We start from the raw sequence: 20,854 nt of genomic DNA on the forward strand, positions 1-20,854 counted from the left end.
CAAACAAAAAGACTCTCCACCTTGGCACGACTTCCCACCTCCCTCCAGGCTGAGGACCACCCAAAGGGGACCTACCTCCCCGCCCGCCCCCCCCCCGCGCCCCCCGTGTGTGGAAGAGCCTCTGGGCTGTGGGTGGGTAGAAAGTGATCCAGTTGTCTGAGTAAAGAATACAGAACCTGACCGGAGGTTAATCTCAGTCCCACTAAGGGAGATTCTGCCCCTTGGGCCATGGGGACTAATGGTTGGTTGTCTTGCTTAGCTCCTTCCTTGCAGGGTTCGCTTCTCCAGAGGCCCCCCACAGTGCAGATCCCAGAAAGGGATCCCCAGTCTGGCCCCCAGCCTGGATAGACATAAGGGAGAGGAAGCTGAGAGCCGGAAGGCCTGGTGAAGGCAGGGAGGCGAGCTGGCTCCTCTCAGCTCAGAATTGGGAGGCGCTGCTGGGATCGCACTGCAGCAGACGCACGATGGATGGGTCGCTTTTGGCCCCGCGGATGAACTCCTCCAGTGACAGCTTGCCTGCAGGGCGAAGGGGAAGCTGGCTGTGAATGAGGAAGAAGGTGGCTGCGAAGCCAGGCAGGTGGTTCAGGGGAGGAAAGGGGGCAGGCTGCCTATTCTCCTCCACCCCCATCCTCACCCCCTACTCCCCCTCCACTCACCGTCGTTGTTTGTGTCCATTTGGCGGAAGATTTTCTCAGTTCTCTTCTCCGGGGTCGACTCATCCTCTGGCATCTTCATCACGGACGAAACCATCTTGTAAATGGCCTGTGGGATGGGGGATCGGGAGGGGGAGGGGACATCAGGGAGTGAGGAGAGATGGGTTCAGCTCCCATCCCGCGCTCTGTCTCTATAAACATCCCAGGGTACAAGCTGGTTATGGAGGAGGGGGTAAGGAAGAGTCTGGAAAAGCTGGAGAGTGCCCTGGGCCAGGGCCCTTAGAGGGCGGGCCAGGTGAAAATTGCTGGTGGAGCTTCTGAACAAAGCCACTACAACCTGAAAGCTTCAGGTGGGTCCCAAGTGTTTGGAGTGCACTGAGTCAAGAGAGATGTTGGAGGACATCCAAGCCCAGATAGCAAAGTGCCTAGAACGCCAAATTGAGGCACTTGCTCCTCGGGTGTATGTTTGAGCCTGAAGCGTTGAGTTAGCGCTCCCGCACGATGACCGACAGGGGACGCTGAGATGAAAGGAGATGGCACTGTGGTCTGCGGCCGGCAGGGGGCGCAGAGCAGCGTCGAGGCAGCTGGGACCCAGAAGGGGCGGGGACATTATGCAAACGAATGCAAATGAGCACCTGCCACGGGTCCAGGGACAGCCTGAGCTCTGCTAGGTTGAGGGCGGCAGCTGCCACGTGTAGGAGCTCCAGAGGCAACCCGAAGGAGAGTTGCTGAGCTATTGTACAGAGCGTGTAGTGCTCTGTCTGTGGGATGGGCTGGTTCTGCTCCCTGGAGCTCAAAGGCCAGACTAGTCACCTCGAACTTCCAATTTTTTCACAGCGACGCCTCCTCCAAGAAACCTCCTTGCTTCCCCCACGCTATAACCCTCCCACCCTCTTCTTGTCCAGCTTTGTCTCTGCACTGTTCCTTTCCGGCCGCTTTCCTTCAGATCTGTCCCACACACTGCCACTGAACGCTTCTAACACCCCCCCCCCACTACCATGTCCCCAAACCAGCAGGCCGCCCCCTTATTTCCGGCACACACAGACCTCCTTCTAGGCCCACCGAGCACCAGTTCCTTTTGGATGCTGCCTCCCACTTCTCCTTGGCTGTTGAGCATACAATGCTTTCCTAGCAAGGTCATCCATCTGTGATCCAGCACTGGGTCAGGGCTCATCAGCTGCACAGAGCCTCCTGGGTGACAACTCTCAGGACGTAATTATTTCCCTGGAGGATTGTACCTGCTTACCACTATTCAGATGAGAACAGTAACTCTGGCTACTTCTAAAATTTCCAAATCCCAGAACAGTGCCTTGGCACATGTCAGGGAACTCCCTGTTTAAAGGCCACTGTCACCTCCCACAACTCTCTGTACCAAGTCCAAACCATTTGCTTTTGGCATTCAGGATATTTCACAAGCTGTCCACTGCTGGCCTCCCCATCACCAGGCCTCGCGTTGGAGGAATGATTCTGCCACAACTGAACATTCCTGGGCCTTTCAGGTTCCCCAGCATTTATAGCCTCTGCCTGGAACAACATAAGCTCCCATGTACCATGCAAGCACTATGTGCCAGATCTTACAAGCAGGAATTGTGTTTTGTTTTGTTTTGTTTTGTTTTGTTAGAGATAAGGTTTCCCTGTGTAGCCTTGGCTATCCTGGAACTCACTCTGTAGACCAGGCTGGCCTTGAACTCAGAAATCCGCCTGCCTCTGTCTCCCCAGTGCTAGGATCAAAGGTGTGCGCCACAGTGCCTGGCATACATGCAGGATTTCTAAACTGTATATCAACTCAAAAAAAGCATGTATCAAATCTCCCCTTTCTGGATAAGAAACCAAGATTTGGGACAGGAAGGGATGGAAGGCATGATGAGCTCAGAGCTTGCTTCCTCTGAGAAGAGTGGCTCTTAACCTGCCTAACACTGCAGCCCTGTGATACAGCTCCTCATACTGTGGTGGCCCCCCCCCAACCATACAATTACATTAGTTGCTACCTCATGACTCTAATTTTGCTGCTGTTGTGAATGGTAATGTAAATATCTGATATGCAGGATATCTGCCACGGAGACCCCCATGAAAGGGTCGTTCAACCCCCAAAGGGGTGGTAACCCACAGGTTGAGAACCAATAGATGTATGCTGGGATAGTTTGTGGTTCTGGAGTGACATCCTGGTCCGTTCTGCACTTGCTCTAGATGCCCTCGGAAAAGAACTCAGCCACTGTGAGCCTCAGCTGCCATCTGTAAAATGGGAGTGCTGTGTCTATCTCATTGGGACCGTCTGGAGGATTAAATGAGATAGAAAAGTACAACAGTGGCTGGCTGGAGTAAGCGGTCACTAAAATAGCAGCTTATATTGTCATTATTCATGGACTGTGTCCTCGAGATTTTCAGTCCCCTGGACTCCTAGGTGTTCCTTTTGTATACTCGTCCCTGACCTCGTCAGTATGGCCTGTGCCTCAATCTTTCCCATTGGAGTAGGAGCCCCATGAAGCACACTTCCTCTTTCCTCCCACCATGCCACCACCCAGTGTAAGACTGGGATGGGAGAGAGACTGAGCAGTGACTTAGAGGGTGGCCATTCCCCCTGTGACAATCCTTCTAATTAATCCTCTGGGTCACTCGCTCAGAGTTTCACTGAAGCCTACTTGTCATTAATCAGGCTCCAGGGCTCACAGAGCTCTGTCTGCTCCAGCTGTCTGGAGCCTCTGGGGTGTCAGAGAGGAAGTCAGGGTCTAGAGGGCAGAAGCTGGTTTAAAAAAAAAAATAGATCCAGGAGTGCCTAAGGAATAGACTAGCTAACCACTGCACTGGGCGTGGTGGCATGTCTCAGCTGGAACATGTCTCTGAACTCATTGACATCCACCAGATCCCTAAATGATCCTCCACCACTATGTTTTTCCAGCAGGACCCCCAGAGTTCCCCATCACTCTGCCTCCAAAGAGGACTCTGTGATCCAGAGACTCCTGGGACCAGCACTGAGGAAACAGGCAATTGGCATAGTGAAAACATCACTTCTCAAGACAGGCAGCCATTCTACTCAAGCTAGAGACTGAGATCCATGTCCCCAGCAAGAGGGGGAGCCAGTGGGCTGGGTGAGCTGGAGTGGATATCAGCCCACGAAGCAGAGGGGCTAAAAGGGAAGAAGGCCAAGATGCAGGGAGGATCCTTGTGCAAAGCTATGTGGCAGCAATTCTCAAGACGCGTCTTAGGGATGCTCACAAGGCCATTTTAGCCAGTGCAGGAGATGGATGGAGAAAAAAATGACTGACAGTTACTGAAAAGTATCCGCTCAGGACCACTGAGACCAAGTTCTCAGCCCAGAGGAGATCGATTTGCCCCAAAGGGACAGAGAGTAGGGATGAGAGACAAAGACAGGAGATAAAGGATGAGGGAGAAGGGGAGGGGAACAAGGGGGGATTATTAGTCCCAGAGGACAAAAAACTACCTCTGGATAGAGATGAGACAGAAGTGGCCCATAGGAAAATGGCAGTTCATAAAGGTAAAAGGTGAAACCCTGTGTTACAATGAGGTATTTCATTTTAATTGGGTGTGTTAATTAAGTGAGCCAAAGGGGGCTTTTGATTGACAGACGTCAATACTTTAATAGTTGGACCTTGGTAGTCCGCCTCAGAAGGAGGATATAGCCAATAAGGGAATAGACCTTGGGGGCTAGCTTTGAAAATGTCATCTAACAGGTTTTTTAACAAGGCAGAGAGAGTTGGGGGGAAGGGCAAAACCTGCCAGAGTCTTACTTGTCACGCTCCGGCTGGTCCGAGTCCCTCAGTCACTAACATTCACCGACTATGAGCTACCTACAAAGCTTTCAACAGAGCTCTTGATCTCTATGGGTGCCTTGGAGTAGTGGGCAAAAGCCAATAGGTTTATGGCTTTCTGTTAAGATGCTCGCAGACGAATCTGACAACCCTAGTTCAATCCCCAGGATCTGCATAACAGAGAGAGAAAAATGATTCCCAAAAGTTTTCTTCTGACCCCAACATGTATGCTCTGGCATGAGCATGCTTCCCCTACACATAAATAAATAAATAAATATAATTTTAAAATGTTTAGAGGTTAGCCAGGGCTAGAAAAAGAGAGAGAGAGAGAGAGAGAGAGAGAGAGAGAGAGAGAGAGAGAGAGAGAGGAGAGAGGGATCATGTCTAAAATCAAATGTCTGAAGTGGACAAGGAGCAAGCTGGTAAAATAGAATCTCAGCACTGACCGCCTTCAACGAGAGCTAAGGGGGCATCGTGCCATGGAAAGCTTCTGAAATAAACCTACTGCATTTCATACTTAAGTTGGTACTAAGAAAAGACATTCATGACAAGTCTCTAAATCTCCTCATGCAATCAGCCTCGCCATTTCTGCTCCACTTTTACAGATGAGCCGCAGGAGAGCCAGTCCAGAATTGGAAGCCTCTTCCCCTGCCCAAGAGCTCAGAGCCTTCACAAAAGGCGGCTTGGCGCCCTGGCCAGCCGGGCTCAATCCCACTTCTTTAAGTCAAGCCAGCGGCTCTGCCTGTCTAAGACACATGGGACTGCCCTAAGGATGAGCTCAGCTCAGGGGTCTAAGTATCTCATGCAGTGCTGGGCTCTGGTGGTGCCTCTGTTGCTTAGTTAGGCGATGGCTGGATATCCAGATGGCATATGAACATTGGAGCCAGGTGGCCCACTCAGGCTGTGAGGTCTCCAGCAAGTGCTTTCTCCTTTCAAAGCATGGTTCCTCCTCGGTAAATGAGGATCAAAAAAAAACAGTACTTGTAAGCTGGGGATGAAGCCAGGTGGTAGAACACAGCAAGTGAATGAATGAATGAATGAATGAATGAATGAATGAATGAATAGCATAGCTGGGTATGGAAACACATACCTATAACCCAGTATGGCTCAGGGGCTAAGGCAGGAGGATCATGAGTTCAAAGCCAGTCTGAGCTACTTAGAGAGACCTGTCTCCAACCAAACCAAATATAACTTGCCTAAATCAGAAATGTCAAAAATGGAAAGACAAAGCAAGGGGAGGAACTATTCCAAATTAAACCAGAATAACAAAGCCAGGCACTGCGGTACTCCATTAATCCCAGCACTCAGCACAAGAAGACAGGCAGATCTGTGTGAGTTGGAGGATACCCTGGTCTATAAAGTGAAATCCAGGCTAGCCAGAGCTAGGTAGTAAGGTCCTGTCTCTGAATAAATACAACTAGAAAATAGGACAACAAAATTCAATGTAGGATCCCAGGGAGGGTGAGGGGGGGGGGGGAAGCAACAGGAAACATTCCGGAGAGAGTGAACAATGGAATGAATAGGAACAGTGTTGTTTCTATTCTATGTTAAATATCTTGACTTGGATAATCATACTAAGGCTTATGTAAGAGAATGTCTTATTCTTAGGAAATACATCCTTTACCTGAGGGGTGAAGGATCAATCCTGAGAACAGCCGGAAACCATACCAGGCACACAGAGATACGCAACACCAGGAAGCGCTAGCTGGTGAGTGTGGACGAAGGAACTTCCTAGGCTTTTCTTTCTTTCCTTTGTTGTTGGGTTGGTGGGGGAGGGGAGACAGTTTCATAATGTCTAGGCTAGGCCTCAAACTCATTTGGTAGCCAAGGCTAGCTGTGAACTCTTGACCCTCCTGCCTCTAACTCCACAGTAGCTTTAGCTTTCAGCTTTTCTTTCGATGGAAAATTGTTTCATTCTAAAAGATTTTTGTAAATATGGATGAGAAAAACATCCCCTGCCACTACTCAGGACCAGGTATGTCCAGAGGCTAAAAAAAGTGGGGGGTAGGGATGGGGAGGGGTATTCAGAGACTGAGCCTGAGGAGCCAGTGGCGATGGCGATGGTGGCCCACCTGCACAATTTCTAGCATCTCCTCCCGGCTGATGTAGCCATTGCCGTCCAGGTCGTACATGCTGAAGGCCCACATGAGCTTCTGCTCCAGGCGGCCACGCGAGGTCACGCTCAGAGCAATGATGAACTCCCGGAAGTCGATGGTGCCGTCGCTGTTGGTGTCAAAAGTGCGGAAGACATGCTCGGCGAACTTGGAGGCATCGCCATAGGGGAAGAAGTTGGCGTAGATTTTCTTGAACTCATCGACGTTGAGGATGCCAGTGGGGCAGTCCTTCAGGAAGCCCTTGTACCACTCCTGTAGCTCCAGCTCGGAGAACTCTGTGTTCTCTCGAAGGTCCTGCAGCATCTCTGGTCGCAGCTTGCTGTTCTGCTTACCCATGGCAGAAGAGCCAAGTCCCACCTGGGTCCCCCCACAAAGGAAGTGAAAGGACAGAGAGCAATGGTTATGTCCTCTTAGTCCCTCGACACTACTCCCAGAAGGGCCCTCAAACACAAGATACCCCAAACTCTCATTTGACCCAAGAAAGAGGTGGGCCCCAGATCACACAGCCTGCACTCTGCTCTGCGACATGCATGCCTGGAGAACAGACCCAAAGAAGAAGGAAGGGACCCACTCAGACTCACTGGCACCTCTCTGGCTCTCCGTGTTAAGCCCATTCACAAGCACATGTTTTCACCCTCCCAAGGGAAAACCTGGGGGTTAGCTCCATTTTCTACAGGAGAAGGGGGGGCTCAGAAAAGTGAGGATCTGCTTCGGGTCACACAGACACTACGGGTAGAAGTGACTCTCAGAGTGTCCTAGGAGGATGCAGAAAAGTTCCTGAGTCCCCCCTTTGCACCTGCTGCCCACCTTCCTGGCTGCCCAGATGTCTGTTGACCCCACAATGCACCTATTGCCCGGACAAGGTCCAGTTTTCTTCCTGAAGATATATGCTTAACGAGAGGCATTAACCTGGACCCCAGAGCCAGATCACCTGGGCTCAAACCCAGCTTTCCCCCCCCCCCCACACACACACACTTTTTTTTTTAAAATATTTTTTTGTTTTTCAAGACGGTTTCTCTCTGTAGTCCTGGCTATCCTGGAACTCACTCTATAGACCAGGCTGGCCTTGAACTCATGGAGATCCACACGCCTCTCCAGCTTTCCCTCTCACCAGCTATGTGCTTTGGACAATTTCCTTAAATGCTCTGTTTCACCACAAAGTGGGTTTAATTATATACTTATAAGGTTATCTTGGGAATTAAATTAATTAATACCTGTGAGCCCTTAGAATCATGCCTGAGTAGGCAGGTGCTACATACATGTTAAATGGGTAAAAATGATTTACATGTATCCAGACTCCACAAAAATCAGGCATGATGAGCAAATGCCTGTCCCCAGTACACATAATGCCACAGAGATCACCAATTGCATGCCCTAGGTTCTCTGCCACTCATATACTAGCCTCTGCCACACATGGATCGCCATGCCTCCACACACAACAATCCCACTGCCCCACAACTCACACGCACTGACACATGGCACCACGCACAACTCCCATACACTGTGCATCAAGACACACCAGCCCACGACCCCACATGTCTCACACATGCCATTACACGCCAACTCGAATGCCGACACCTCTCACATGGCCAGCTGCACGTGGGACCTTCAGGCACCCTTGTCATTTGTCTTTCTATCCCCGAGGTGCTGCCAGGTCCCAGGAGAGGGAGCTGCAGACCTTCCCAGACCTGATGAGGACTCTTTTTCTTGGGAAGCTCTACCCAGTCCCCCCAAACCTCCCTCATCACTCACCTTTTCTCTGGTTTTGAAAGGTCCCCTCAGGGCAAGGATTAGAGTGTGAGGCTGAGCACAAGCAATGGAGGGGAAAGAGCCAGGCAGTCATAAGCATAGGTGTAGGGGTGTGTGCAAGTGGCTCCTGAGGTTGGAGATATGAGTAAAACAGGATAAAAGGGGTTCCTTGTGCATGAAGGCACCTGAAGCTCTATGCACATGTGTGTGGGTACATGTTGAATGCGTATGCCCACCCATGATGTGGGTCCAGGGCTCTGCACCGCATCTACCTCCCTGTGCATCTCTGTGCATGCCTGCATGTGAATTCTATATGCGTGTTGAGCGGGTATGCACCTGTCACAAAGAGAAATGCTCCCCAGGAATGTGAGGGGACCTGTGTCTATCCTCAGTAGTGTGTGTCATGCATGTTCCTGTAAGTTGGTGCCCCCTCCTTTCTGGATCAGCCTCTTCTGCCCCAGGCTGAGAAGCCACAGAACAAGTGTGTGGGAAGGGACTGAGGAAATGCGCAGGGCTGAGCAAGGGAGCGTGTCCCTTACTCCCCTCCTCAAGGTCCAAGGAACTGGGTCAGCGGGGCGGGGGCAGAGTGATGCGCTAAGCAGGAGCGCTCCTCCAGGTGCCCCTTCCTCTCGGCCACCCTCGGCATTGCCTTTCCCCGCTGGAAGAAATGTCTGTTTTCTCCTCAAAGACCCCTCAGTGCCTAAAATAGGAGGAACCTCACAGCTCGATCTGAGAAACCCGCCCTAGCATCCCCTCCAAGCCTCTCCCGGCTCCGGCCCTGAGCCCCCGCCTCCATCCTTCCCGCACTGGGTTCGAGGTCCCTCCTGGAGGGGGCGCCCGGGACGGTCGACGCGCGACTCCCAGGAGCCGGCCACTTGGCGGTCAGGACCCTGGAGAGCGCTGCGCGATTTCCCCCGGGGCAGCCCCGGGCTGGCAGCACCGCGGGTGGGAGGAATCCCACGAAGCTCCGGGAGGAACGGGCTGGGGAGCCCTGGACTTGGGTTCCTGGCTCCCGGGCTTCCTTCCCCTCATCCCCGACCCCGGCCAGAGCGGCCCCCACTCACCCAGCAACGCCGAGACACCGACTGCGCAAGGAAGGCGGCGCTGCTGCAGCGCGCGGCGGCAGAGGCGGCCGGAGGGGCGGGCGGGACTGCGAGGGAGACGCCCCGCAGCGTTGGCCCGGAGCCCCTCCCCTGGGGGGGTCCCCCGCCGGCAGCTAGGCTCCGCCCCCGCCCCCTCCCGGGAGAGAGAACAGAACGCCCTCGCTGCCCCGGCCCCCTCTCTAAGGGAGCATCCCACCCTGGGAGAAAGATCGGGACCCCCCCCCGCCCCCGGCTCTGCAAGTCAACACGGAGGGGCATGGAAAGGGGCGGGTCAGGGTCCAGGGACTGCTCTCCTAAGTCGGGAACAATCCAACCCTACCTGGGCGCGGGGCCGCCTGTGGCTCTGAGGGCGGAATCCGATAGGCACCCTCGCTGCCCCCGCACCTCAACTCCGGAGCCAGATGAACTGGGGGCTCTCTAGGGAGGAGGGAGAACCATTCCTCAGTCCCAAGGTCTTCCAGGGGCCAGACACGCCCCCTGCTACCTCCGCCTCAGAGAGCCCCCCTCACCCCGCCTACTACTCCGGATGTCATCCTCCCCCAGCCCCTCTAAGAATTTAATCCCACTTCCCACCATCCAATTACCTAGCTCTTTCCAGTACTCCTCAGGCAAGTCACCCTATCTTCTCTTCCCCTAGCCTCTGAGAGTTCAGGCCTGTGACCTGCAAGTACAGAAGCATCTCCACTTTAAGAGGCGGAGGGATTTCAGGTGGGTATGTCTCCTGTCTGGATAAGGACAGCTGCTCTTAGAGGTGTTGATGGGGTCACAACTCCTCCTGCCTGTAAGGGGGCTGCACCCTCCCTCCTCCAGCTCTGGTAACAATCTACATCCTGAGCTTCAATGTTGGCCTTTCTGCGGGTCTCTAGGACTTGGATCTTATTGTGTTCTCCATTTCGGAATGGAGACTAAGACGGGTTGAATGCTTTCCCCAATGTCTGGCAGCTAGTGAGTTACTTGAAATCAATGAGCTCTCGTTCATCCATTTCAAAAATATTTTTCAGGCCCTGCTTCCGCACTTGGCACCGTTTCAGACAGGGGATTGCAATCATGCAGAAGAAACAATGATATCACACACATGCAGAAGAATGGAACATGCGTAGTCAGTTCTGGAGTGTGTTAGGTAAGCAATGAGGAGACAGGTTGGAACAGCGGTAGAGCAATGGGCACTTCAGATTGCATTCCAGGTGGGACCGGAAGTCTTTGTTGTCTTCAATAGAGGGGTCTGACTCCTGTGCAGCAACTCAACGAAGCATGCTGTCAAGAAAAGAGAGACACCGGGTCTGGTTTCTGAACCTCCTTAGAAGGTGGAACTGACTGTTTGCCGCTCAGACAGCTCTTCCCGGTGTGTTTTCTCTACCTGCAGTTCAGATCATCCTGGTTGCCCAAGATAGAAAATGAAACTCCCTACCAGGTGCCTAGGCCAAGTCTCTGAGGCCGTTGGTCTAGCCTTCACCTCCTGTGCTTGAAGGACAAGAGGGGGGGCACATTGACAGAGCTGACGAGCCAGACCCGGATGGAATAGGGACAGCTGGGCTCCCGGGAACACCGGCTCCACTGTGTGCCTTGGCTCCTGTGTTGGGACCCCCAGTGGAGGCGTGAGAGACGCCAGACGAACGTGGGTGGTTCCCAGCTGCCTCCTTCTGGAAGACCTGCAGGCTGGTAGGGAGTACGAGATCTGCTTAGCCCCCACCTCAGACCCCTCGATGACAACCTCCTTCCTCTCTCCCTGGAGGGTCCAGAAGGACAAGCCATGCTTGGGACGTGGAAAAAAGCCAATCCCAGAGTCATTCCCTGCTCCCTTTCCCTCCCCCTCTCTCCTTGAAACTGGAATCCCCAAGCAATCTTCCTCCTCTCCATCATTGGGTGAAGGGTCTCAGTGTATCCTACATCCTGTAGACTGACTCTTGATTCAGGCATAGGTTCGGTCATCCTCAATGCTTCTCTTCTTTGGGAGGGAGATTCCGGAGCTTTCTGTCAGCACCCTGTCTCTAGCCTGCCTCCACAGCAGTGTGCTTGGGGATGGGGGGGCCGTATCTCTTCTATCATCCGGGGCACACTTGATTTCTTTGTCTGTTTCTGCACACCAATGTGTGCATCTGAAAGCAGAGTCTGAGCCCTCGGGGGCTCCTCAGCTTCCCCCACCAGCCATCTGTACCTTCCCAAGGGCCGTAGAAGCACTGGAAAGGCTCTTGAGCCAAAGAGGAGGCCCAGGGGCTCCCCACACTCTATAATAAAACCCCGCATCCAGGACTATACCCTGTAATGTAGTTCAGAAAAGGCAGGAGAGGGATTGCTGCTTGGGAAGCCACCTCCTGAAGCAAAGGTCTTCCCCTTGCTGAGCAGGTGATGTGACAAAGTGTCCCTGGAGCCTCAGGTTAGCCTTATCTGAAGGCCTGTTGTGTGTATGATCTGGATCTTGCTGCTGCCGCCCATCCTCTGTCATCTCAGAAGGAGGTGTCCAAGAGGGCAGGAGAGTCTCAGCCTAAGGGAGAGGTAGGACCAGGAGATGTGGAGCAGTACAGGCAGAGCAACCGGCAGTCCACGGAAGAAGGAGTGTGTCTCCAAAGCAAAGAAGTGAGTCAGGGGCTTCAGAAACTTGGGTGGCAACCAGGCAGTGATGGTGCACAACTTTAATCGCAGCACGAGGCAGAAGCAGGTAAATCTCTGAGTTCGAGGCCAGCCTGATCTTTAGAGTGAGTTTTGGACAGCCAAAGCTACACAGAGAAATTGTGTCTCAAAAAAGCAATTAATGGGTATGGTGAGATGGCTCATCTGGTAAGAGCACTGACTGCTCTTCCAAAGGTCCTGAGTTCAAATCCTAGCAACCACATGGTGGCTCACAACCACCCGTAATGAGATCTGACGCCCTCTTCTGGTGTGTCTGAAGGCAGCTACAGTGTACTTATTTATAATAATAAATAAATCTTGGGGCTGACCAGAGCGAGCAGAGGTTCTAAAAATCAATTCCCAACAACCAGATGAAGTCTCTCAACTATCTATACAGCTACAGTGTGTACTCATATACATAAAATAAATAATTAAATCTTTTTTTAAAAAAGCAATTAATAGAGACTGGAGAGATGGCTCAGTGGTTAAGAGCACTGACTGCTCTTCCAAAAGTCCTGAGTTCAAATCCTGGCAACTACATGGTGGCTCACAACCATCCGTAATAAGATCTGATGCCCTCTTCTGGAGTGTCTGAAGACAGCTACAATGTACTTACATGTAATAAATAAATAAATCTTTTAAAAAGCAATTAACTAGTTAATTAATTAATTAATTGAAAGAAACAAGCAGCCATCCTATTATATCACAATGTTGGGACATCACTTATCTCCTGTGTACCTACTGTGTGTAGAGTGTCCTTCTGATTTTTTTTTTTTTTTTTTTGGTTTTTCGAGACAGGGTTTCTCTGTATAGCCCTGGCTGTCCTGGAACTCACTCTGTAGACCAGGCTGGCCTCGAACTCAGAAATCTGCCTGCCTCTGCCTCCCAAGTGCTAGGATTAAAGGCGTGTGCCATCACCGCCCGAGTGCCCTTCTGAGACACCTTTATCTCATGACCCATGCCCCTGAGCATCAGTAATACTGCCACCATTTTACAGATGTGGAGCCTGAGGCTCAGAGAGTTGAAGCCTCTACCCTGAGATACAGCAGCCAATAGACAGATCTGAACCCAGCATCCTATGACTCGGGTGCTGCAGGTCCCAAGGTCTGGCCCTTCTCTAGCCCACTCAGAAGACCGACCCAACCCCCGTTCCGTGTCTCTTGGGTCTCCAACGGTTTGGAAAATCCTGATGAAAGCAGATGGTGGGACAGATGGAAAGGAGAGCATCCTGGGGGTGCGGTTACACAAACAAACGTTGATAAAGTGATTACGACCTCCAGCCCCCCTTTCCAGGGAGCTCCGCCCACCCAGCTTGGAGCACAGTGAGCTGTGAAGGGAGGGGTCCCCCGAACGCCCTGGGTCTCAGCCTCATTAATCCCAGTTTCTGCCAGCTTCCCTTGACGCCAGGGACCACCCCCGGACCAGAGTCCAGAGTGGCAGAGCTGCCAGAAGCCTAGCCCGGGAGGGGGTGGGGCAGGCCTGGCAGTTCCCCAGGGAGCTGGCCAGGAGGAGGGAATGGCTGGGGAGGGGTGGGAAGGCTCTGAGGCTCTGAGCTGTAGGCCTGAAATCAGGGCCAGCGGAGTAGGTGTGGGAATGCTGGGGCTGGGGTTTCTCTGAGGAAGCTATGAGGGACTCAGTCTGTCCAGATCAGTCAGCAGTCCAGCTGCCCACAGAGCAAACTGAATCCAGGGCCTCTTAACAGCCTGAGTTGGTTTTACATGGAGAGGATGTCTGTACCAGCCCTGGAAGGGAGACTGTAAGAAGCCTGTATTGTATGGTGCCTGAGTTCACACAACACAGGTACCGTACCTAGGTCCTTGTACCAAGGTAACAAGAGGCTGGGATTGCCCAGTGCAGCTCTCTACAGAGCAGAGGTCTGGGCAACAATATCTCCTGCAGCATCCTGAAGTTGTCAGGTTCGGTAGTACAGAAATGGCTGCATTGGCCCCCAGGAAGAACAGGGTTCCTGGGCCAAGGCAGGCTAGACCCAGTGTCAGGGCCCCAGTGATAGTGTTAACCCATCCAGACCCACATTCAAATCCTGCTTTGACCCTTTTTCTAGCCGTGGAAAGCTGACAAACTCCAACCAGCCCTCTGACTTTCTGGTTCCGTCTCTGTAAAGCCAACATTTCCAGCGGCTTTCTGGCCTTGCTCCCAAAAGCGCCCCTCAACACCCCTGACTCAAGCCCGTCAGTAACCAGTTCATGGCCTTCCACCCACAGCTTGCCAGGTCTTTGAGTCCTCCTCCATCCAGCCGATAAGCCTGAGCCTCCACCATACCCAGACCTTCCTGCTGGACTTGCATCTGCTACCTTCCCAAGTCCAGCTCATTCTACAAGGGTGGGTGGGGTCTCAGCCTGCCCCGCCATTCATTCCCTCTCACTTGTGGCCTGCAATGCTTCAGATCCCTCGGAGGGCCTTCTCGAAGCTCCTTCTGCTGGGATCCGTTTCTCTAATCTGATTAGAGTCCTCACTGCTAAATAACCATCCCAAGGCTCCCACTGTCTTCCAGAGTAAAGGGACATCTGAGGCTTGCACCCAGCACCCTCCTGCCCCACTTTATGACTCCTCAACAGTACCTCCGTACCACATGACCAGCCCCGCCCCCACAGAGTGAAGACGTCCCTGGCCCTCTCCCAACCCTAATCTCTCCATGGGATTGAATCTAGATGGGGGCGCGGGGGGGGGGGTTGGGGGGAGTGACTCTGGCAGCTGGAGATCCATCATCACAGCCAACTCTTGGCCAATACAATAATTGCTCTTCCCTCTGCCGCGGGAAGCTACCCGTAGCCAGAAGCCAGAGGGGACAGTCCTTTGCCTGAGGTCACTCAGCTGAGCCTGCTGTCCCCTGGTCACAGTTTCAGATAGCTGAAATGCTGGGATCACTCTTAGGCAGTTCATGACCTGGGCACTCCAACTTCTTGTCCTTTAGGTCCGACTGATCTGTCTCCCCACTGCCTTCCTGGGGCTACAGCAAAGGCAATGGTCACTTATGAAAGGTGAGGAGGGGTCAGGAAGCTGTTTCCTTTAATAATTTTTTCCTCCTTGAAACTGGGTCTCACTATGTAGCCCAGACTGAACTCATTGTAATCCCCCTGCCTCAGCATCTTAAATCCTGAGATTATTAGCACGTACTACCACATCCACTTTTTCTACCACTTGTAAATCAATACACATTTTTGTGTTCGTGCATTTATATACAATCCATGTGTAGAACACAGGAGATCCAAGTCAAGATCTAAGGGGTCAAGTTGTGTTGTTAATTTGAGACAAGGGCTCATTAGTTAGCCCTGGCTGTCCTGAAAGGAACTATAGAGACCAGGCATACATCCATCAAAATCAGTGAGATCCACCTGCCTCTGCCTCCCACTGCCTCCCACATGCTGGGATTAAAGATGTGCCCTATTCCCATCTGAAGTTTGTGTGTTTTTTGCTATTTTTAAGCTTTAAATTTTTATGTGGTATGTAGCTGGTCATGGTAGCACACACTTTTAACCCCAGTACTTGGGAGGCAGAGGCAGGTGGATCTTAGTGAGTTCAAGGCCAGCCTGATCTACAAATGAGTTCCAAGACAGCCAGGGCTACACAGAAAAACTTTGTCTCAAAAAAAAATTTTTTTAAGTGGTGTGTACAGTGTGTGTGTGTGTGTGTGTGTGTGTGTTGTACAGATGTACATGGGCCAATGCACATATGGAGGCCAGAGGACAACTTTGTGAGCCTGGCTCTCCCCTTACATGGATTCTAGGAATTTCCAGTAGGCTTGTGCAACAAGCAATTTTATCTATTTTGTCTTATTAGCCAGAGTCACAGTTCTGCAGGTGTAATGCTGTGTGCTGTAACTGCAGCACTAGAGAGGTGGAGGCAGGAGAGACAGGAGTTCAACATTCTCCTTGGCTAAGTAATAAGTTCAAGCCCAAGCTTGAATATGTGAGACCTTGACTCAAATAACAGTTAAGATAGTGACTGGGGGAGACCAGTGTAGTTCAGTGGTGGAATGCGTGACTAGTAAGCATGAGATCCTAGGTCCGAACTCCTCCTGGACTAGAGCCTGTCTCCCAACCAGAGGCTCTGCCCCGGGGCCTGGCTAAAGACGAATGCTCTTTCTGGTATGGATGATCCTGGTGACCGCCTTCCTGGCCAGCTCCCCGCTTAAAATCCCAGCTGCCTCTATGGCTGACTCTGTGGAGAGAGCAGACACAGGCTCCCCACTGAGCAGCTGCCCCCACCCCAGAGGGGCCTTAGCTCTCTGTGGAATATTCCCTTCCTAGAGCTGTGAGGTACCTGCAAGACACTCAGGGAGGGGGTGCATGTGAAGGGGCTGCTGGGTGACAGAAGTGTCACCATAGGCCTAGGAACGACCACAAAGGGCAGAGGATGGTGTCTCAGAGAGGAGACTGCATATTCCTCTTCTGGACTTGTTTCTGCAGCTACCTGCTAGATTCTCCTGTTTTATAGAAGTGGAAACTGAGGCACAAACAGGTCGAGTTCTGGGCCTGAGACTCGCTTGGAGTCAGAGTAAGATCCAAGCTGAGCGCTAGCTAGCTCTGCCTCTGGGAGCCAGGGAGCCAAGTTGCCTTAAAGGAATGAGGGTCTCCCAGGGATTCCAGAGGCACCCAGAGCCCCAGACCCCTGACTCAGGAATCTTCCAAGCTGTGTCTCTTCCTGGGAAAACCCAGCCAGATCTCAATTCTAGCACCTCAAGTTCTCTGGAGGCAGGCCTGGGATTGCCTCCTCGTTTCCATAGCAACGGGGAACAGAGAGCCTCCTGCAGCAGTGTGGGGATACCAGAGACACCAGTACCTGCAAGTCCACACGTGCCCTGGGAATCCTTGGGATGGGGCAGCCTCTAGCTCGTGTCCATGCATGCACATGCCTTTACACAGCATGCGTGTGTTCAGGGCTTCGAGGGCCTGCTCTGCCAGAAATACACGAATACTCTTGCATATGCAAATACATGCACAGTGACCCAGGCCTTGGCACTCCCATCCACAGATGGGACTGGAGATCATGCTGCAGGATGTGATCCACTCCCACAAGCACCCAGTCCACCCTGGTGCAGAAAAGGGTTGGGGAAGGAGAAGATTGCATTCACAACACCCACCGCAACACAGTTCACTGATCACGTGCTGGGGATTGCATGTGGCACCTCCCGCAGTTCTCACACAACACCACACGGGTAAGAACCAGATAAGGAAACAGACTCAGAGAGGCAGGGTAATTTGCCTGTGGTCACACAGTGAGGGTGAATTGGATCACGGTTTAAGCATAGAACTGTTGGGCTGCAAGCATTTGTATTCTTTCCCTCCTCAATGTTGGAGCCAGAAGCACTCATCGTAACACACACACATACACACACAAAGGAGTGGGGGGGCAGGGGGCGCATTGTAGTCAAAGGCAGGGCGAGGAGCTTTTCGCTCCCAGGCAACCCTGGCTTCTGTGGTGTTTGGCTGTTCGTGGAATGAAGGAGTGTGGGAGGCCAGGGGCTCTCCTTCCGTGGAGTTCTGCCGAGTCAGCTGGAAGGAATTGAAACAGCAAGCAAGCACGAGACCTGTGAAGCCACCCGGAGTCACTAGTCAGTTCCTGGTCACTGTTCCCTCATTAGGAAATCCAAGGCAACACCTAAATGCCTGTCTTTATCTTAGTAATTACCACATGGTGGTTCCATACCGCAGGCACCTTCAGGTGACCTCACTGGGGCTAGGATGTCGCTCAGTGGCAGAGCACCTGGTGATGTTAGCAGATATAAGAACTTTGGGTTCAATTGCCAGCCATACAAATAATAATAAGCTTGCAAGGGGTGGGGCACCCGCCTGTAACCTCAAGTGAGTACAAGGTAGAGGCAGGAGGATCTGGACTTCAAGGCCAGCTACATACAACCCTGTCTCAGAATAACAAAATAGATAATGATAACAAAACGATGACCCACGGGCCCCAAGAGCCGCTACTACTAACACTTGGATAACTTCCACACCACCTTCAACTCACACTGAATTCTCACAGACCTGCCTGAGGCAGACCTTATGGAGGGGCCCTTTTAGAGATGAGAAAACTGAGGCTTGACGACTTATTCACAAGGCCCTTTTGGTACCAGTGGCTGAGCCTTTACTGGGTTCCCTGAGAACTGCTATCCTGGGTGGTGGCCGCCACCTTCATCTGGCTCTCTAGGGTCTTCCTATTTAGAAAAGAGCGTGGAATCACTATGGCCGGAGTGGGCGCCCTCTGCTGGCCATGTCCTGGCTATGCAGGGCCATCTTCCCGGGGGACGGGGATGGGGGCGGGGGTTGGGGGGCGCTCAGAATAGGCCAAGTGAGAGGTGGGAGGTTTCTGGAACCTCAGAGCTTCACTCTGTGTGGCCCTACTTGGTCAGTGACAACAATTGAGGTGAACCAGACAGAGGCTCAGCTGAGGAGGGAGCCTAAGTTTACTGTGCTCCCCATCCCCGCAGGGAACAAGGCCTTACCCCTGAACCTCCACTCCAGCCCTGCAGGACCCCTTATGATAGGGCCTCGGGCCCATGCTTTTGAGAGATCGGGATGACTGTGTGGTGTGGCTGAGAAACTGTATCCAGAGGTAACGCTAGAGTTGAGGTTTGAGGCACAGAGCCGACAGGAGCTGGCCTTGTGAGCCTTGGGCAAGATGACCTACGTCCCAGAGCACTGTGAAATGGCAAGAATGAAGATCTGAGGAGATCGGAGGATTCCTTCACCTAATTACAAGGCTCCTCCTTCTCCTCCTCTTCCTGCGTCCTTTCCTCCCTCCCTCCCTCCCTCCCTCCCTCCTTCCCTTCCCCCCTTCCTCCGTCCCTTTCCTCCCTCCTCTTCATCCCGAATCCCCATTCTGTGGCGTTGGTATTATTACCATCCTCCTCTAAGAGACCAACCACATCAGTGGCTCCGAGAGGTGGAGTTACCGGCCCAGCATCATCCAACCAGGTAGACTGGGACAGCGGAGCCCCGCCCAGCTTCCTGTCCTTCCTCCCCACCCCTCTCCTCCCGTCTCCTTTCAGTTCTATCCACTGGCTCCTCCTACAAAAAGTAAAAAGGTCTCAACTACTTCTTTTGTCCTGGTCAATTCGGCCACCGCTCAGATCAAGACGGTCATCTCTGTCTCTGCTATGGCACCAACCTCCTTGGCTCTTCACAGGTCACCTGGTCCCAACCCTGTTTTCTGTGATCTGCTGGCACCGTGAGCCTTTTAAAAGGCAACGTGAGCCTTTTAACGTGTAAATCCATCACACCACAGCTGGACTTTGTGAGGCTTCCCATTGCTAGTGAGTCAATGAAACCTTTCTCCCACACCCTGGATCCTCCCGCTCCCCGACTCCATTTCCTCTCGTTTTACAAGTAAGGCTCCTTTCCTTTCCATTTTTCTGGCTTCTTTTAATCTCCTGAACATGGCAAGCACACAGCTGTCCCCGGGCCTTTGCACTTGCTGTCTCCACCTGGAACGCTACTATGGTTTGATAGACCTGCCTCCTGTCTTTGCTCTCGGCTCAGATGCCACCCCTTAAGCCACGTTAACTAACTTTATCTACTCAGCCACCTCTACCACATCACCTCAGCCCCTGTCAGCCTTGGAAGATAAATGGATATATAAGTTTGAGATAGAGTCTCATGAACCCAGGCTGGCCTCGAACTCATTATGTACCCAAGGATGATCTTAACTCCCACACCTTGTGCCTCTACCTCCTTAGTGCTGAGATCATAGGAGTTGACAATCACATCCAATTTATATAGTGCCGAAGACTGAGCTCTGGTCTTCTTAGGTATAGGCAGACACTCTACAAACTAAGCTACATGTATTGCCGAGCCTTAGAAGATGTGTGTGTGTGTGTGTATTTGTGTGTATCTCTGTGTGTGAGTTTGTGTATATGTGTGCCTATGTGTATAAGTGTGTATATATTGGTGTGCCTGTGAGTGTGTGTATGCCTGTGTGTCTCTGTGTGTGTACGCATCTGTGTGTGTGCCTGTGTGAGTGTGTTTGTGTGGCATGTATAGATGTTTTGTCTACCTGTATGTCTGTGTACTACATGCATGTCTTGTGCCTAAGGAGGCTAGAAGAGGGCATTGGATCTACATCTCCTGGAGTTGGAGTTACAGGTTTTTGTGAGCTGCTGAGAGGTTGCTGGGAATGGAATCTAGGTCCCCTGAGAGAGCAGCCAGTGCTTTCAACTGCCGTGCCCGTCTCCCCCAACTCTCAGAGGTATTTAGTCCTTGGTGCTCACGTAGCATGTGTCCCTGAAATGTGAGACCCATGGAGAGCTGGCTTTGTTCATAGTATGTCCCAGAATCTAGTAGGACCTCAGCAAGTGTTGAGTGAATGAAGCTCCCGTAGCCCCATCTTCTCCTGCAAGCTGCTCAGGACAGTCATTCTGGTCTTCCCGCTCCCGGTATTTCAGCTCAGTGCCAGTGACACTCCTGCCCTTCACATGCACCGTTTCTCCTGCCTCCCCTCCACATGGACACACTACGCTGTACCCCTCCCCCTCTTTACGGCTCTAGCTCCCAGCTGGCACTCAGTGCTCATTAAGCACACGCATCATTTCCTCCTAGAAGCCCTCCTTGCTAAGAGCTTGGGGAAGATGAACCTGTCCTAGCCTCACCCTAGTGAGGACATCAGTGACTAAGCTCAGAGACAAGACAGCCCAGGGTCTCCTGGCTATACAACCCACAGCAAACCATTGTCTCTTTTTGAACATCAGTTTCTTCAGCTAGAACATGGGTGTAATGTTCTCAACCATCAGCATTGTGAGGTATAGAATGTGGAAAGCGTTCATAAGTGATGGGTCCCTGGGTTTCACCACTGCTCCTGGGAGCATGAAGGCCTTTATGTCCTCCAGGGAAGAGTGTTCTGATCCGTAG

At 52.2% G+C, this 20,854-nt stretch overlaps 1 protein-coding gene across 1 annotated transcript; it reads right to left on the minus strand.

The window, feature by feature from the left end:
- Positions 1–273: 273 nt before the first annotated feature.
- On the minus strand, positions 274–9,831 carry Hpca (hippocalcin). The gene is made up of 5 exons (XM_031378749.1): positions 9,706–9,831; positions 9,348–9,433; positions 6,493–6,891; positions 657–762; positions 274–516 (listed from the first exon to the last, which is right to left on the minus strand). Exons 3-5 carry the CDS (start codon positions 6,868–6,870, stop codon positions 419–421), a joined length of 582 nt encoding a protein of 193 aa, XP_031234609.1. The 5' UTR covers positions 6,871–6,891; positions 9,348–9,433; positions 9,706–9,831; the 3' UTR covers positions 274–418.
- Positions 9,832–20,854: the final 11,023 nt, after the last annotated feature.

This window comes from Mastomys coucha, unplaced genomic scaffold (genome assembly GCF_008632895.1).
Source record: "Mastomys coucha isolate ucsf_1 unplaced genomic scaffold, UCSF_Mcou_1 pScaffold18, whole genome shotgun sequence".
Taxonomy (NCBI): Eukaryota; Metazoa; Chordata; class Mammalia; order Rodentia; family Muridae; genus Mastomys; species Mastomys coucha.